The 16601-nt window shown below is 43.3% G+C and overlaps 1 protein-coding gene across 4 annotated transcripts in view; it reads right to left on the bottom strand.

The window, feature by feature from the left end:
• Positions 1–11170, bottom strand: part of ANXA11 (annexin A11) — a 33932-nt gene extending 22762 nt beyond the window's left edge. The window contains exons 1-2 of one of the 4 annotated variants that reach the window (XM_083440477.1): positions 6309–6350; positions 6160–6260 (exon numbers count right to left, since the gene is read on the bottom strand). In XM_083440477.1, the coding sequence (XP_083296603.1) occupies positions 6160–6246 (87 nt within the window). In that variant the 5' untranslated portion in view covers positions 6247–6260; positions 6309–6350. Of the gene's footprint in view, positions 1–6159; positions 6351–10833 lie in introns of those variants that run through there. The other 3 variants (XR_014511162.1, XM_083440479.1, XM_083440478.1) reach the window with 3 other exon arrangements.
• Positions 11171–16601: the final 5431 nt, after the last annotated feature.

Below are 16601 nucleotides of genomic sequence, written 5' to 3' on the forward strand. Positions count from 1 at the left end.
TCTCTAAGTGACATTTTGCTTTCCCTGTATTTATTTAGCTACTCAATCTACAGAGCTGCACCATAGCAGAAGAACTATTGGAAGCCAGTAGTGGGGTGTAGTGGTTAGAGCGTCGGACTAGGGTTAGGGAGCTCAGGGTTCAAATCCCCATTCAGGTATGAAGCTCACTGGGTGACCTTTGCCCGGTCATAGTTTCTTAACCTAGCTCACAGGGTAACTGTAGGGATTAACTGAGGAGGGGGACGAACCATGTACCCCTTGGAGAAAAAGGTGGGATAAAAATGCTATAAATGCTATAATTTTAGGAGATAGATGGCTGTTATCAATCCAGCCAGTGCACCAAAACAGAAACACTTGAGCACTAGAAGAGTTTGGATTGGGATTTGATATCCCACTTTATCACTACCCAAAGGAGTCTCAAAGCGGCCAACAATCTCCTTTCCCTTCCTCCCCCACAACAAACACTGTGTGAGGTGAGTGGGGCTGAGAGACTTCAGAGAAGTGTGACTGGCCCAAGGTCACCCAGCAGCTGCATGTGGAGGAGCGGAGACGCGAACCCAGTTCACCGGATTACGAGTCTACCGCTCTTAACCACTACACCACACTGGCTCTCTTTACTACAACAATCTTGAGAGTTAGATCCACCAATATGCCGAACCTGACTAGCATCCTCTTTCCTCCTCATGCAAATCCCACAGCCTTCCATGTGCAGGCCCAAGTGAAATTCTGAATGACAAGGCAGGAGGTTACATCATGTTGTTTCCTGGTTTGCAAGCATGCACAGGCTGTGGAGCTCTCTCTCTCTCTCTCTCTCTCTCTCTCTCTCTCTCTGGTACAGTACCTGCATTGGGTAATATGTTATCAAAGTATCTTAAACAAACAACCCCAAACTCACCAAAGGGCCCCCGGAACCAACTCCGGAAAACAGTATCAGATGGGACTCTGGTGGTATTTTGCAATGCCAGCTAGCAGCCTTACACCACCAGCAGCAGAATTTGGAAAGAGTAAACAACTTGCATTACAAAGGCAGACAATATCAATTTGCAAAGAATATTGGGGGGGGGGGGGCTTTTTTTAAAAAAAACACCCATCAACTTCTCAGCATGGCAGTAACTCAAACATCCTCTGAAAGCAAAGAGAGAAGAGGAAAATGTTTGTTACGATAACTTGCAGATGGAATGTGCTTTTCCTGCCTTATAATTCTGAAATATATATATATATGCTGCCCACTTAATTGGAACTACTTTTAGTCAATCACTGGTAAGCTAACCTGCTAACCGATTAGATTTTGCAATACATGAAACAAACCTGAAAAAAAGATAGTGGTTTTCCTAGAGAAATTTACTCTCAGCTCCTACTGCCATTATTTTAAAGCAATCCCTAGAGCATGTGTTCTGCTTGCTCCCTTAAAAATATAAGCGCAGATGACACAATATTGACAAAGGGCAAGTACAAATTACACAGAGCAGGAGGACAAGCTACCCAAATATAGGAAGAACTATTAGAACATGTTGCATTTGGCGTGGTCTGTTCATACACACTCTACAGCTTTCCTCCTTTTCCACGCAGTTTCAAACAAGACAAGCCCCTGCAACCAGCCAGCCAACTCTGCAATCAGCTGTCAGCTGAGAAATATTGAGGCCCACCCAAAGGGGAAAATTATATTTAGGAGTTGCAGAGCCAGGCAAGCAACTTTGGATAGGAGCCACCCACATTGCCGGCTGAACAAGGAAGAAACCCAACATGTGGGGTCACCCTGTCAAAAACCATCCATAGCACAGCCTAATGTAATATTTTGACACTGCAGCTGTAAATATGGGCCTAGGTCACAAAAGTGAAGTTTAAATTGAAAGAACTCCACCAAGTTTGGTGGCATGCGACATAAAACTGAAGTGCTTTTGCTTAGTTTCTGAATGAAGTTGAACCTGCCTCTTTCATGTTCTCCATTTGAAAACAATGGGCTTTTCCAGGCAGCCAGGGGCACTCACACCACAAATTTTCTAATCCACCATATCCTGTTCTTGAGCTACAAATGTTAGCACCTAACGATGATGCACATGAAGATGGCCACACATTAAAAGCAGAGCTATTTTTCTAGGGAAAAAGAGGTGCTGGAACTCAACATGAACGCCTCTTGTTCTCTTATCATGGCAATGGTGCCCACCTGAAAGGTGCCAGAACTGAGTTCTTTAGAGTCCTGGCTGAAAAAAAAGCCCTGCCTTTAAGCTTGAGAAAGATCCAACTGTATCACACAGAAACCTTAAAAGTCACATGAGACTCCTTTGTAACATATTATATATTAGTTTATGAACTCTTGACTAATCTAAGGAAACATTGCCTCCTGCAGCCTCGAACTCTGCTTTATGACATGCCTGTTATGAGTGATAAGGCAGCAATTCTTTTTATCAGCATTTCCTTTGGGTGCATTTGACCTTTCCAAGATGCAACTATTTAAACAGACCCAGTCCAGCTAACACAGAGAGGTTTTCACATGTGAGACACTTGCAGTGTTCCTGCAAGTTGCTGTCAATCATGGACAAAAGAAAACGGGCAAAACGGGTAAAACATCTGAAAATGAACACTCACCGGTTTATGTGGCTTTTACAAACTGACTGAATCAAGAAATGGTTTGAAGCTCTACATGTATTGTTTCACTGGTTTAAGAACTGTTTATCAGATTGAAACCTCATAGCTATCACCAGAAAGTTGTTGCTTGATTGCAAATGATATTCTGAAGTGTTGCCCGTGAATTACTAATCTAGAAGTTGCAGGGCAGTTTTTTAAATTAAAGTGTTGCACATTTTAGCATTTCACTGGAATAGAGCACCACCTTCTGCAATTCTACTCTTAATTCACAGGAAACCCAGATGAAGCCTTGTCTGATCAGATACTTCTCAGACTTCTCAATGTCCTGGGGCATTTGGAAGTTTTTATCCATTTCCATCTCATCAATTCATTTTCCTGCGCTGAAAGATTAGAGATGTGGTCAAAAATATCACCAAGGGAGCTACATCTCTACAGCCATTCCACATGCTGAGACACTGTATATATACCCAAACCCAACGTGTGCCATAATTTGGCTGAAGTACTTTGATCAATTGAAGAGAGAACGGAGACTTGCATGCTGTGAGGAACTGAAATGTTCTGAGGCATCTTAAATATCCAAAGGGAAAGCCGTCTCTTGAAACTCTGGGGGAAACCCAAGGAGTCTTCCCCAAAGTAAAACTTCCTCACAACTACAGAAGAATGCTATGGGCCTCACTAATAAGTATTAGCGCACCAAATTATATTCAACTATATAAACGGTAACAAAGAATTACCCGGAACCATTTGCCGCTGCATATTCCTATTGGATTTAATAGTGACCAGTGTACCAATGGCAAGATGATCATCCCCCAAATGCTTTTTAAATTATACTTTCCCAATGAAATATCTAAAGTTTACAAGGCAGACCCTCCCACAGTATTCAAGAGCAAGGCGGATTATATTATGCTTGCTTGGGGGGGGGGGAGTTTTCTGTGCTCCTGCTGCCACTCCATCATAAGACTCTTGCTAGATCCAGATGTGTGTGACTTGAACACCAGCCAAATAAATAAAATAAAATCCTGTTCCTCATCCTATTGCCTTGCATTATTTTGTACCATCTAGTCATCTAGTGGTGCTTAGCTCAAAAGCTTGCAAAATAATGAATGATGTGACTTAACTGGTTGTTTTAATGAAGGTACTGGACCAATATGAATTTTTTCCTGTGAGTCAATATAACTACTTTTACCAGTTTGTAAAAAGTATTGTAGTAGTTAACATGCTGGTGGTTTTTTTCTTTTTTTAAAGGCATCAGATTATTTTTTCATTACTTTAGCAGTTTCATTTAATCTTTTAAAATAAATAATAAAAGAGAATACTTCTCCCCAAAAGGAAAGTAGGTCATGAGTAGGATTTATAAATTTACATCAGAAAACAATTAAAGAGTGAATCACAGGACTCTGGCAAATACACGGCTGAATGAACCTCTTTAAATTGGACAGCCGAGGCATATTTATATACCCCAAAGAAGCACAAAGTTTCTCAATTTATATGTGAGAACTTGCTTGCTGAAGGATAAATAAGGTCTTTCCCTCAAAGCCTGCAGTGTAAATAGAGGCCTACAGTTTTTACAACCATGGGGTTTTGGGTTTTGTTTTTTTTACCTAGCAGCATTAATAAAGCCACTGTTTCTTTACTGCAGAGTTCCCCTGTTTAGTTTTCGTACAGATGATTGTAGGATTTCATGCCATGTCCACCAATATAAATATACATTTGGGTCAGGGGGTGGAGTGGTGCTCCATGGAACCAGTAGGGCAGAAGCCAAGGGAGACAAGAAGTGGATAGAGCCAGAGTCAGCCCTAGATCTGATGAAAGTACAACAGCAGGCAGGTGAAGGCTGGCTGAGGACGGTGCAATGGACCAGCCTCCACTGGGGCAGGATGAGACTTTTCCAATATGTAGGATGCAGAACTTAAGAAATTAGTTACCAGAAGATGTTGTGATGGCTACCACCTTACACAGCTCTCAAAGGGGCTTAACCTGCTGGATCAGGTCAATGCCCATCTAGCAGTGGCATAGCATGGGTAGCCAGCGTCCGGGGCTGGCTAGAGGAGCAGGGGTGTGTGGGAGGGAAATGGACGAAGTATGTATGTGCATTCAACTGCCTAACAGCATCCATGTCACCCAGGAGATTGCTGCCGCAGAGATAAGAGTCATTCTGTTGTCTGGAGAGGTCACTTCCTGCTTTCAACGGAGCCCAGCAACAGAAGCATGCAGCATTATTGCGGAAGCACCAGGTGCTGAAATTTTGCACCTGGGGCAACCTCCCCTGCTCCTTGTTCATGGCCATCACTCCCTTCTGTGAGAGCAAAGCCTGCATTTTAACGTAGGCAAAGTCACGGAGGATAAGGGTGTCAGTGGCAACTAGTCATGGTGGCTCCCTATATATGATGAAGTGCAGACTGCTCTGAGCCCCAGCTATGCTAGTTTCAAGGATACTCCATACCACTCCCAGCTTCCCACTCATTTTCCTTTTCCTCCTTATCAGTCAGCATTATGTGGTCAATGAGAATTAATCCGTTTCGAGTTCCCACCCACCTCCATTTTTTTGCTCAAGGTTTTTAAAGTACTACTGTAAATACTGGTGTTCCCAGTGCTATTCTTATAGAAAAATCACCATGACCGCCTCCCTCGTTCTCTAAGAATGGCAATGGCGCCCACCTGAGAGGTGTCGGCACTGAGTTCCGGTGATTTCCAGCTAAAAAAGGCCAGGGAGGAGGGGTTTCTGAATTCTGCTGCCTTCCCCTTTTGAGTTCCATCTACATAAGGACTGACACTCAGGGAACTAAGCTTATTATTTAAGATATATAATATACTATGATACAGCTAAAATGCTAGCTTCTATTACTACTTTCCTTTTAAAACCACACTGGTACCTTAAGGCTAATCTTTTTGTAGGCAAATGCTATATTTAGAGTAGCAGCTCTCTCTCAACTTGGTTTCGAAAGATTGGAATTGCACATGATCATGCATACCATGCTGCCAGATCACATTATTTCTCTCTCTTACTTCCTTAGATTGCCACTGGGATCAAATCACGCAAACTATAAGCACAAGCAAAGTCTCAGTCACCAAACCATAGTTTGGCCATTATGTACTAACCAAACCAGAGTGCCCCTCTAATGCTCTCCAAAATTTTCTCTATAGGGGAAGGTTCCATCCAAAAAGGTTTCCAGAAGATATGGAATTTGAAAACCATTAATTTAACTGTATCCCAGGAATGGCAAATCTGTATTTTCAGTGTCTGCACTATAGTAACTTGGGAGCCAGAGTATATTTTGCCATGCAAACTGCACAGATGGCAAGGAAGTTGGTACCATCTTAAGGGCTTCAAAACTATAGAATTAGATTTACAATCCAGATTTAACCTAAAGCGTTGGATTCACTCTTTTGGGAACCATTTTCTTATAAGCCAAAAGCACAGGCAAACTTTCTGCCACATCTTGATTTTGTTAGAGCTTCCAGGGACAATTATTTCAAAAGCTTGTTCCAGCCCAAGGATCACCAGTTGGCTAACTACACTGATCTTCAACACCTGAAGACTTTCCCCATTACTTTAACAAACCTCTTCCATACCTCCCTCGTCCTCCTCCAAATCCCATCCACTGTATTTACATCCTTCTTGAACTGGGGTGCTAAGAAGTTCATGAGAAGAGCTCCCATCAGCAGTGGAGTTCCTGGCCGGTTCCTGCAACACTTGTCCCATTTTAAGAAGCTGTACTGTGCTGGCTGGGCTTGATGGGAGATGTGATCACAAAAAATGCAGGGCACCCAGTTGGGGAAGGTTGCCACACACTGTGCTGGGCTGTTATGGTTTCCATGACAGCCAGCAATGATGTCACAAGTCAATTATTCTAGAAGGAAAGCAGAAACTACTACTGAGCACTTAAAGCTGTAATGCACAAAGAAACATGTGGGAGTTAATGAGGAAGAAAGGGCAATGAAACAAAGCAGCCCTTGGTTAATGAAGTTATCTTTCCACATCCCTCTTCCTGAAGTTCAGAGGCCTACAACAATAAAACCTGTCCAGGGTGCTTGAATTCACAATCAAAAAATTATCTGCCTGATCATTGATTTGATGTACAGAATTTAATGCATTCACCCTAGGTACAACTCGAGAGGTTTTCTTGTCCCACTGAAATGAAGAGGACTTGCATGAGCACAGTCATTTCAATGGGTTGTTTGCAGTTCAACCTCCTGCTAGACTGGAGCCAGTGTTTATTAATTTGTGTGTATTTGGATTTTGGGTCCATAAAAATCCCCAAACAACCTTGGGCTGCTTCTTCTCTCTCACAACCACCCTATGAGGCAAGATAGGCTCAGGATAATACGGGATAGCGAGCAACCACCACTGCATGAAACCCTCCCCTCCAAAAAATTTCATTCTCTGGCCTGTTTTACTAGAGCAGAGTTATGTTTCTGCATGTATTTTTATACGAAACTTAGTGGTCATAATTAATACAACCTATTGGCTATTCAATACTACAAAATGTACATTCCTATTTTTAGTTTGGCCTCGTTACCACCCTGTTCTGTATTTGCATTCCCCTGCCCAGCAGCTGAGGGTTGGAAGCCAAGAGATTGGAATTTGTCCGAAACTGAGCAAGGAAATGACTTAAAGCTCCAAGGCCCAAACTGAGGCCACACCGATTCCTTTCTTCCAGACGTCCACATGCTGAAACCAAGGTCTAAACTGGACATGAAGGGGCCAGACGCACTTCCTGGCCTCTCTGCCCAGTTCACGCATAACACCTGGGTGGAGAAGGTGGCAACTCTTACCACAAATGTTGCGCATGGGTGAAGGCAGCTGAACCCTGCCTCTTCCCTGGTACATACCTCATTTTTAATCCCATTTTTAATCGCTACTCCAGCTGGGATAGAAGCACCCATGGCAACGGAGTATGGCGAGGTAAGGCAGGTTGGGGGGAACAGGGTTCAGTTGCCAACAAGCAAATTCTGTGGTAAGAATTCTGTGGTAACAATTGCCCCACTTTATGCCTCCTTGATCAGGGGAGACACAAATGGCCACCCATTGCCACGGCAAGTTCACACCACAGCTCAAAAGGGTTGGGTGGCAGTACATAAAAAATTAAAACAGTGCGCGGGGAAAAGAGGATCTGATGTTATACTGGCTTGTTCTGCCAATCCTGCTGATTTGTGCAGGCTGAAATCTAAATGAGAATGAACAGTCATTGCAGATATCCATCCCATCGCTCTAGACTTGAGAGATCTACAAAGTGAGCCGGCATAATTATCCCCTACATTGCAGATGGGGAAGTGAAAAAATCAAAAGACCGTGGCTTGGAGCCATCAAATGTGTTTCTCCGCGATGTGTACTGGTAATTTGAACCAGGGAATTCCCACATCTTACGCTCTGGGCAGAGCTACATATGATTTTGGCATAAGAACATTCTTAACCCCATTCCCGACCAGGAATTGGGGGGTTGGGGATGGGACTTGCGGGGCAGGGGGGTCAGCAAGCTGAAATGAGAGACTAATCTCTCTTGTACCTGCTGCCAGTTCTCCCCTACAAATGTTCTTTGAAGGCTGATCTCAACTGGCCTTGCTCCAGTTTAAGAGCCCACCTGGGGGGGAAATGAACTGAAAACTGCTTGGAGTCATTGGCAGGGAGAAGGGTTAAGCAGCCCACCCCTATCCACTAGCATATTACAATAGCATTATGGTATATGCTAGACCAGCAACATAGCATTTCAGTCACTACAGTAGCTTTCAGGCAGGTCTACCAACAAGACACACACCCCAAAATAATCCTGGGAGGAGGAGGAGCAGCCACTGGATGTGCAGGAGCCGCTAAACCAGAATCCTCTGCAACAAACAACCAGAAACAGGATCCCAGAAACAACAATGTTATTAGGAACAACTATAGAAGATAAAGAGACAGAACATTCTTTGTTGTCAGTTCAGACACAGGAAGGGAAAGAAAACAACACTGCCACATTTGGGAAACAAGAGAGAGTATCGCAGACCACAAATCCACACATATCACTACGCATTTCTAGTATTTATTATTATTAAGTACTACTACTAAAACAATTTATTACTCATCCTTCACCCTAAGGTCTCGGGGCAAGTAACAATGACAACATAATATGGAATTCAGTCTTAAGCAACTTAAAATTACAGAAATAAGCTAAGCCTTAAAAATCAGCATCACACATGTCTAGAAATTATTGTGTGGTACCTAGCACACTTCATAAAAAATATTATAGCGTTCCAACTGTGCAAAGCATTTTAAAATCCACAGAAGGCAAGGTGTACAACTTCATGTAAAATTAAAAAAGATCTCTACTGAGACAACTCATGGTTCCACACCCTGTATGTATTATGTACAAACAAGCAAATTTTCATAGAGCTGCTTATCTAACATAATTTGGTCTGCCTCCGTTAGTCATAGGGAAGATGCTATGTAGGGCACCGAATTCCTCCTCACATCCCAGGTTTGAGATTTCACCAAGCACTGCCCATCTGCTTGTAGGTATTTGTTCTCGAGGTCTTCGACCTTAACCTTAAGCCCACGGGATGTACCTAGTCTGACAAGAGCAGGCCTATCCCTATGTACAAGTGGTGCAGAGAAGCAATTAAAGTTTCATTCGAGGACTGGAGAGACTCAGATTCAAATCTCCATTCAGGCATGGAACTTGCAAGGAAGTTTTGAGCATGTCATTCATCTGCCTCACAGGGTTGTTGTTAAGATACAATGGAGGAACACACCATGTGTGTTGCTTTGGAGGATGGAAGAAGTATAAATAACAGAATAAAATATATCTTCTGTCTTGCACTTGAGGGCTGCTGTGATGGGCCAGGTTACAGGGGGCAAATAATGCAGGTGTTAATTAGAGGATTACTGAGATCGTGTACTTGAAGCACTTTAAGGCCAGAAATAAACAACATAAATGCAGCTATTATAAGGGCCCAGTAGAAATTACTTTCACAATGCCAAGGCACTTTACAAGGCAACAACACACAACATCAGAAAGAAAAGTCCCTGCCCCAAGGAGCTTCTAATCTAAAATTTGCCTGGTTGTTTTATTTTTTTAAAGAAAACAAGTAAAGGCAGCGAAAAGGACTGTTGTTAAGAATTCATTAAGAGAAGACATCAAGTATACATTTAAGGAATAGGAATAATAATAATAATAATGGTGGGCTCTTCTTCCTTGTGAGGTTTTTAAGCAAAATTGGATGACAAGTATACATTTAAGGAATAGGAATAATAATAATAATAATGGTGGGCTCTTCTTCCTTGTGAGGTTTTTAAGCAAAATTGGATGACAATATGTCATGTCAGTTGAGATTCCTGCATTGCAGGGGGTTGGACTAGATGACCCTCATAGTCCCTCCCAACTCCATGATTCTATTATTCTATGCTGTGAAGCAGAAAAGCTTACATGAGTAGAGCATGCCATTTTAGGGAGTGAAGCTTATTTTTTGCCATTTTCTTCTGCGAGGGGTCTTGAAAATATGTCTGAGGACTTCAAATCTGCTGCTATTTTTGTGTTTGGACAACATTTAGCTTGGTTAGCCTACGTCTGATGAAGAAGCACATGAACTGCTTTTAGAAAACCAAGTAATTTTAATTCTACCTTCTGAAAACATCAGGTAACACTAAATAATAACTATTAATATATTACACAACTACAAGCACTTGGCCATCCTTCTTAACGATTTCTATGCGATTTTACACTGGTGTTACCCACCAAACATCCTAGTAAATCTTTTGAATTCCCAAGTCACGTTACAACTTTTCAGCACCCCTCAAGTTTTGGAAGTTGTAAGCTGAAAAAGTCACCTCCGCCCTGTTGCAGAGCAAGGCCCGCACCGAGCCAGGCTGTTCGACCCAACAAGGAGCAGCAGCCCGAGGCTCCCGCTCTTCCTCGACCCAACCCAGCACCTCCGCCCTTGGCGGGCAGAGAAGGAAGACTTGCAAGCCATGTTTGCGCTTGAGAAGGGAGGGCAACCCTTCCCGCAAACCCAGTTTAGGTCGGGGCGACCTAAGAGAGGAAGGGCACCAGCTTCCCTGAGATTCAGGCCCCCTTGAATTAAGAGGGGCCGCTTCCCAACCTGCTATAGGTGTGTGGCAGGGAGTCCCCCGCCTTGCTGGCTTCAGGCGGAGCAAGGCCCGCCTCGCCCGGGGCTCCGTTTCCAGCAGAGACGCGCCCGATGCCCGCCAGCGCCCGCAGCAGCCGGGCACGAAGGCGCAGCTGCGGCCTCCCCCTGGTGCAACCCTCTCACCTGGCAGGTAAGCCCCCAGGAAGGCTGTCAAGGAAGGTCCAGGGAACGCCCAAGCGCTGCGTGTCCTCCTCTTGCTTTCTCAGCCGTGCTCTGCTCGCCTAACTCTTCCGAGAAGGAAGAAAATAACTGAAGAGCCCAGAAGAGGAGGAGGAGCTGAACTTTCTCCTCCTTCCTCCTCCTCCTCCTGGGCCCTCCCACTTGGCGGCAGCTGCAGCAACAACAGCGTCGGGTTTCACGCTGCAAACATTTTCGGGTGGAACAAATGACAGGTCCGCTGAGTAACCGCTCTGCCCATGAAAGAAATCTCTCATACACACGTGCACCTCCTCTTGCTAAAGCCCCGCCACGCCCGCGCTCGCTTCGGAATATTTAGCTCAGGCGATTCTTAAGTCCGCTTCTGTTACCAACGGGTCATTCCATATCAAGTGATCCATTTTTTTTAACCTCGTGTCATCCAGTTTTATTTTGCACATTTCTAGAATGACCAAAACTAAGTTTAAATCTTGTTGTTTAGTCGTGTCCCACTCTTCGTGACCCTATGGACCAGGCACTCCTGTCTTCCACTGCCTCCCGCAGTTAAGTTTAAATCTAACACTCAACAATTTGGGAATTCCTTTGCCTGAGCCAATTGTATGGATCTGTCCCAGAAAAGACACCCATTCACACCCCACCAGGCAGCTAACTGGGAACTTTAAAAGTGTGCTGCACATTCCCCGGGGCGGGGGGGGGGGGATACGACTAAGGCATGTCCATTAGAGTCCTTCAGCACAACAAAATCTCTTTCTACTTAACGATGTAACAATGCTGAAATAAACAGCACCTTCCTTAAACCAATCCTGTTCATAAAAAGACAAATCCTACCAAAAGTAGTGACATCTGTTATTAGCACAGAGCAAGTACCTTGTGATAATGTTCATGTGCCTCTGTGTCACAACAGAAGTTGTGTCATCCAGAAGTTGGAGCTTATTTCCAAAGCAACAGGCAAATCAAACTCCAAGGAAACTGGTATGACACACACGCCCTTTCATTGGTCTCACTTTTTTACATAGTTTTTTTTAAAAAATTGTTTCTACAGTCATTACTTCAGTTATTACATTTATATACCATGCTATAACCATAGTTCTGAGTGGTTCGCACATTCAGTTAAAATACAAAAAGAAAGTGTTCATACAAACACTGAAATAAATAAAGATAAAATCCACCACAAGACTCAAAAAATCAATACAACAAGGATTAAAAATATTGGTACTCCATCTTAAATCCAACGTCTTGCTAAAACGATAACTTTTTTTACTTACTTCCTAAAGGACCATAGATGAATTTGCCTTATTAGCAGGTTCCAAACAGGGGTGCCTCTACCCAGAAGGCTCTACACCTTGTAACTGCCACCCACTATACTACTAACAGGGTGCCAAGGGTTGTATGTGGAATACAGTGGCACCTCAGGTTAAGAACTTAATTCATTCCGGAGGTGTGTTCTTAACCTGAGGTACCACTTTAGCTAATGGGGCCTCCCGCTGCCGCCACGCGATTTCTATTTTCATCCTGAAGCAAATTTCTTAACCCGAGGTAATATTTCTGGGTTAGCAGAGTCTGTAACCTGAAGTGTCTGTAAAACGAGGTACCACTGCACTGTATGTGGGAGGAGTTATTTATTTGGATTAACAAAACCATGTAGGGGTTTAAAGGTCAAAAACAGCACTTTTGAGCCCAGAAACTAGCAGACAGAGAATGTGGTTCTTTTACGTGGTCTTAGCAGGCAGCACCTGTTAAAATTCTGGCTCCTGCATTTTGAGTCAGCTGATGTCCAAATTGTCTTCAAAAGCAGTTCCAACACAGCATATATTATGGGGGAAAGGCTTCTGCCAATTCTGCCATGGCAGTGCAAGGAGTAAAGTTCCTTAGCCCAGCTGGCAGAGGCCCTTTGCCCACATTTATTTACAATCTATATGGTGGGAAGGGTGGGGATGTCTAGTAGCAGGAACTAGGGACTTTATAAGCTGAGAAAAAAATTGAGCACAGGCATGATTAGGTAGAGAAATTGTGGGCAAAGCAGTATATGGACAGAAGGGCATGAAATGAAACTCCTGGACACAGGCCTGGGCAGTCTCTATGGAGGTCCTGGGCTGCCCAGACAACAAAAGCCACCCCCCCTGGCCTGGCTGATGTGGTCCAAAGAAAAGCACAGCAATACATTTGGCACCAGCTTTCTGCAGGAGTTGCTGGAAGGAGGCGTACAAGACTCCATCCAACCATTTTAGGGACTCCACTCTGGATTTGTATAGGGTTTACTTCAGGCAGTTTTATTTTAACGCCCCGGATCCAGTAAAGGAAATGGGAATAGTGTGGACCTGCATATGATCCTTCTCCAATTATAGAGGTACCTCCAATTCCCTTTCACAGAATCACTTAGAAGCAGGGCTTTTTCCACCCGGAACTCGCCAGAACTCAGTTCCGGCACCTCTCAGGTGGTCACCATTGTCATTATAAGAGAAGAAGGGAGGCGTTCATGGTGAGTTCCGGCATCTCTTTTTCTAGAAAAACAGTGCTGCTTAGAAGCTTCCTCATATCAGCTCAGGCCATCTAACCCAGGACTGTCCTCTCTGACTGTTAGCAGCTCCCCAAGGGAGCAGACAGAAGCTTTACCCATCACCTGTTTCCTGATCATTTCAAATGATGCCTTCCGTTGACAATACAAAAGATGTGTTTGCCTGCTTCATTGCAGCCCCTCCCATAGCCATATGAAATTCAGGGTCAGTTTCCTCGGAAGAAGAGAGTATGAGAATGTCTATTGCAGCTGTAATGACAACCCTGACTGCTGCCTTGAGCCTCACATTTACCAACTGAGCCAGAACGACGCATATATTTTTAAGGTCTCCAATCTGCTTTTGCAAGGTGGGTGTGACTTGCAGAAAAGCCTTTGCATTCCAGCTACATTCCAAGTAGCTGGCAATCGAAACAAGACTTGAAGGGTTTTGGGTTTTTTTTGCTCAGCCCAAACAGTTGCTGTTTCTCAAAAGATGACACTTTAAGCCCACCAACAGTATTGATGGTAATTTCCTGTCATCACCAGGTGCTTCTGGTTGGTCCTGATTATTTAATTATTTACTTTAATGACATATCCTTTCTTTATAAAAGCAAACAAAGCTGTTTACAACAAACGTGCGAGTGCTGGGCAGGTGTTTGCAGGCCCTGATGGACTGGATGTGGGCAAACACATTCAAGCTGAATCCTGAAAAGACAGGTCTTCTGTGTTCAAAGTTCTCAAATCCAGAGGTGGGAAGGCAGCCTCTTTTGGGTGGGGTTGCCCTCCTTTAGAAGGAGCAGTTATGTAGCTTGGGAGTACTCATGGATCCAGTGTTGTTGCCTGAGGCCCAGGTGGCCTCAGTGGCTATTGCCACCTATGACTGGTTTGCCAGCTGCAGCAAACTTTTAGATGGAGATGATGTTGTGGCAGATTCTAGATTGGATTGTTGCAATGAGCTCTGTGTGAGACTGCCACTGAAAACGACTCAGAAATTTCAACCAGTCCAAATGCAGCAGCCAAATTATTGGCTTGGGTTGCCTCCTATAACCTCTGTTCTAAAACAGCTGCATTGGCTGCCAGTTTGTTTCTGGGCCCAATATAAGGTACTCACACTGGTGTTTAAACCCCTCAATTACTTCAGCCCCAAATATCTGAAAGACTGTCTCCTTCCCTATAGATCTACTGAGGTGCTAAGGGCAACAAAGAGGGAAGTTCTACCTCCTTCAGAGGTCTGGGTGCTGGGTCCACTATACAGTTTTTGGCGATACAAAACAGTAATTTTTGTATTTTTTTGTAAAAAGTGCTAAAGTGCTAAAGATGCACTTTTTACCCTGGTCTTTTGTGTGTTTTCAAGACCCACCCTGTTCCAATGACTGAAATCTGTTGTAACCGCTTTTAATTCTAAAATTTTAATTATTGTATCCTGTGCTGGGAACTGGTGGTGAAAGGTGGGTAAGAAATGCATTATTTTATATTTTTTATATTTATGTGGGTTTTTTTGCGTGTAGAACTTACTGCAGAAATAACAGTCTGAAAACTAGACCAATATATACATAGCCCTCTTGTGGCATGTAGGAGTTATTTCAGCATACTAAAAACACCTAGAAACTTCTGAAGCAGAGCCGGCTATCGCAAATATTTTTGTCTGTACATTCTACATACTTTAGGAACAGTTTCTTTTTGATAATTTTTCCTAGTCCCCCCCCCCCCTCTTAAAGATTCCTGCATTGCAGGGGGTTGAACTAGATGATCCTCACGGTCCCTTCTAACTCCACGATTCTATGATTCTCTGTACAAGCACTCACTGCTATATCATGGTTCCAAAATCAGTGGGGTGGGGTTAAAAGAAAACGCATGCATCTTAAATGGAGAAAAGTACAATATGGAAGAAAATACAAAATAAATATTTGTCTGGGCGATACTCTGTTTCTAGATTTGTGTTCTAAATGAAAGGGAAGAGGTTTACTCATTTCCTGGTTGCCATGACTATCCAAGGCAGGAAAGCCTTTGTATATTGGAACACAAAGTGGTTCCTTTCTTTCCCTCTTTCTGCAAAGAACCAAAAATTATCTATGTTTGGGCAAGTTGGACAGTATACGTTTTTGTAGCTAGTAACTTTTCCCGCTTTAATCTCTTTTTATTATTGATGACTTTCAATTTTTGATCCATTTGTTTTAAAATTTTGTGATTTAACATACAAATTTACAGAATCAAATAGATATCAATTTAAAACCACAAAACATCCTAAAAATGCAACGGATGCAAATCAAGAACAGTAGTCACAAACAGCATTCAGCCCAGTAAGAACAGTTTTGTGCAGATGGAATAATTGTAACCCACTTACCAAACGAGCATAACATCTTCATACCAGTGTCGGCAGCCACAGAGATTGCACGGGGAATCTCCAGCTTCCTTGTGTGTCGGGCAGATCTCTGTGTAGTCTTCCTCAATTAGTCACAGCTGGGTTGTGCCACAGAATGAATCCTCGTGTAATATCCCTTAGGTTGCAAGATCAGAACTTGTTGGAGGCGTGAGCCCTGATTCCTATGGTCATTTCTGGAACATCATCCAGGTGTGACAATAGGTTCTGTGGTCCCAAAGAGGATTCAAATGAAACAGCATATAGCTGTGTCTGTAACATACCGCTGGATAGGATGACTCATTCAACACTCTGCTGCCATCATGTGGAGACTTGCCTGTTGGTTAATTTGTCTAGGGCAAAGGATTTCGGTTGTGTATACACCATATACACCATACATGTAGAGAGGATTACAAGCACATTTCCACACTAAAGTATCCTGGGAACTGTAGTTTGTCCTCCCAGAGTTACAGTTCCCAGCATTCTTAACAAACTACAGTTCCCAGGATTCCTTTGGGGGTGTTTTAAATGTATAGTGTGTACACAGCACACACACACACACACACAATCTAAATCTAAACCTAAATATCCATAGCTTTGCTATCCTTCATGTGTAATATACTTGTTGTCCCAACCACCAAAGAGAATGATGAATTATGTAACTACAGACTGGCCAGTCTAGTGATTTTACTACTGTTATCAACCTGGAAGTACAACGCAATGAACAAAAAGAGCTTATATTTAGTTTGCTCCAGTTTCCCAACAGAGGGAGCCCTTCATCAAGAGTTTGCAGACAATAGTGTTGGTCAGATAGGAGAAATCCCAAACCTTTTGTTTCACCTGTGCCAATGACTGCAGTTCAGCAACGACTAAAAAAGGAAA

This window comes from Podarcis tiliguerta (assembly GCF_965153285.1).
Source record: "Podarcis tiliguerta genome assembly, chromosome: 5".
Taxonomy (NCBI): Eukaryota; Metazoa; Chordata; class Lepidosauria; order Squamata; family Lacertidae; genus Podarcis; species Podarcis tiliguerta.